Below are 1,500 nucleotides of genomic sequence, written 5' to 3'. Positions count from 1 at the left end.
TGTGATGGGTGTGGTGTGTGTGGGGGTGTGTTTGTGTGTGTGGTGGTCCCGTACAAAGGACGGGTCAACCACTAGTACCTACATAAATATGTAAATACCTACCAATAGGAAGGTATCTAAATACATTTTACTTTTTTCTCACATTCAATTCACGTTTTTTTTCATGTCAGAGAAGCTACTTCAAATCGGGGACCTGCAAGACATCAAGCTTCCCTACCAGATCAAACCATCGTCTTTCATTCAATTTGAGAAAATAGGTACGCTAACAGCCTGCTCATACTGCAGTACTGCACGAATTTTTCTTCGTCACGAAACAAGACGAAGTCGTAGAAAAAGAATAGGAATTGAATGTTTTTCCATTTTTATTGTTTAACGTATTTGACTAAACATCTTAGGATTGCCCCTTTGCCCCTAGATTTCTTTGAATTCACCGCAAATTATCTTCAATTTCATGTCAGAGAAGCTACTTCAAATCGGGGACCTGCAAGACATCAAGCTTCCCTACCAGATCAAACCATCGTCTTTCATTCAAATTGAGAAAATAGGTACGCTAATAGCCTGCTCATACTGCACGAATTTTTCTTCGTCACGAAAGTAGACGAAGTCGTAGATTCGTAGAATTCAGTGCAATAGTCCTAAATTAAAATGGACGCTGCACATAAGGGGACTAACATCTCAGGTCTTTGCCCCTAGATTTCTTTGAATTCACCGCGAACTATCTTCAATTAATTGTTTCAGACAACGACTGGATCGACCTGGACGATCTGTCCGACGCTCTCAGTAGCGACCTAGGAGCGACCAGTAGCGACCCGGGTCACTCCAAGTCCGACCTCTTCCACTCAACCTCGTTCTGTCTCCTGATCTTTGTCTCCTGTCTGGTCATGTACAAATATTGTCGGCGAAAACAGCGAGTACAACTGAAGAAATCGCCGCGGTCCAAGGCTCACAAGCTCTACCTGAATCCGAACTCGTTGCCCGTTGTGTAAAAGGGTGCAACTCGTGAAATAGAAGTCCTGATCCAAGCCCGACCTCTTCCACTCAACCTCGTTCTGTCTCCTGATCTTTGTCTCCTGTCTGGTCATGTACAAATATTGTCGGCGAAAACAGCGAGTGCAACTGAAAAAATCGCCGCGGTCCAAGGCTCACAAGCTCTACCTGAATCCGAACTCGTTGCCCGTTGTGTAAAAGGGTGCAACTCGAGAAATAGAAAGTCCTGATCCAAGCTGTACGGTTGGTCACGGTTGGTGTTCAGCACTTGACAGAAGAACCCCTTCTTCGGCTCAAACCTGAAATGGAGAAGAATTACAAGTCAGACACGGTTGGTCTAGTGTTAATGCGCTTGCTTGCCATGCAGAAGGTCCCGGGTTCGAATCCCACCATCGACAAAAAATTGTACTCGTTTTTCGATTGCAAATGTTTCAACGGGTTACTGTCTGGTGTTCTCGTGTTGACCCAGTACCTAAATGGGAAGTATTGTGTCTCTTCTCGCCCATCTGATGA

General features: G+C 44.7%; 2 protein-coding genes across 2 annotated transcripts in view; both read left to right on the top strand.

Annotated features, from left to right (window-relative positions):
* The first annotated feature begins 163 nt into the window (after positions 1-163).
* LOC113472611 overlaps positions 164-1,500 on the top strand; it is a 10,705-nt gene continuing 9,368 nt past the window's right edge. The window contains exon 1 of the mRNA XM_026832406.1: positions 164-257. Coding sequence (XP_026688207.1) covers positions 164-257 — 94 coding nt within the window. The remainder of the gene's footprint in view (positions 258-1,500) is intronic.
* On the top strand, positions 445-1,024 carry LOC103521982. Its single transcript, XM_017448925.2, has 2 exons — positions 445-545; positions 739-1,024. Exons 1-2 carry the CDS (start codon positions 452-454, stop codon positions 984-986), a joined length of 342 nt encoding a protein of 113 aa, XP_017304414.2. The 5' UTR covers positions 445-451; the 3' UTR covers positions 987-1,024.

This window comes from Diaphorina citri, unplaced genomic scaffold, assembly GCF_000475195.1.
Source record: "Diaphorina citri unplaced genomic scaffold, Diaci psyllid genome assembly version 1.1 scaffold6467, whole genome shotgun sequence".
In the NCBI taxonomy this organism is placed as follows: domain Eukaryota; kingdom Metazoa; phylum Arthropoda; class Insecta; order Hemiptera; family Psyllidae; genus Diaphorina; species Diaphorina citri.
Note: the sequence above shows the minus strand (reverse complement) of the source record. Positions and strands in the feature narration are given on the sequence as shown.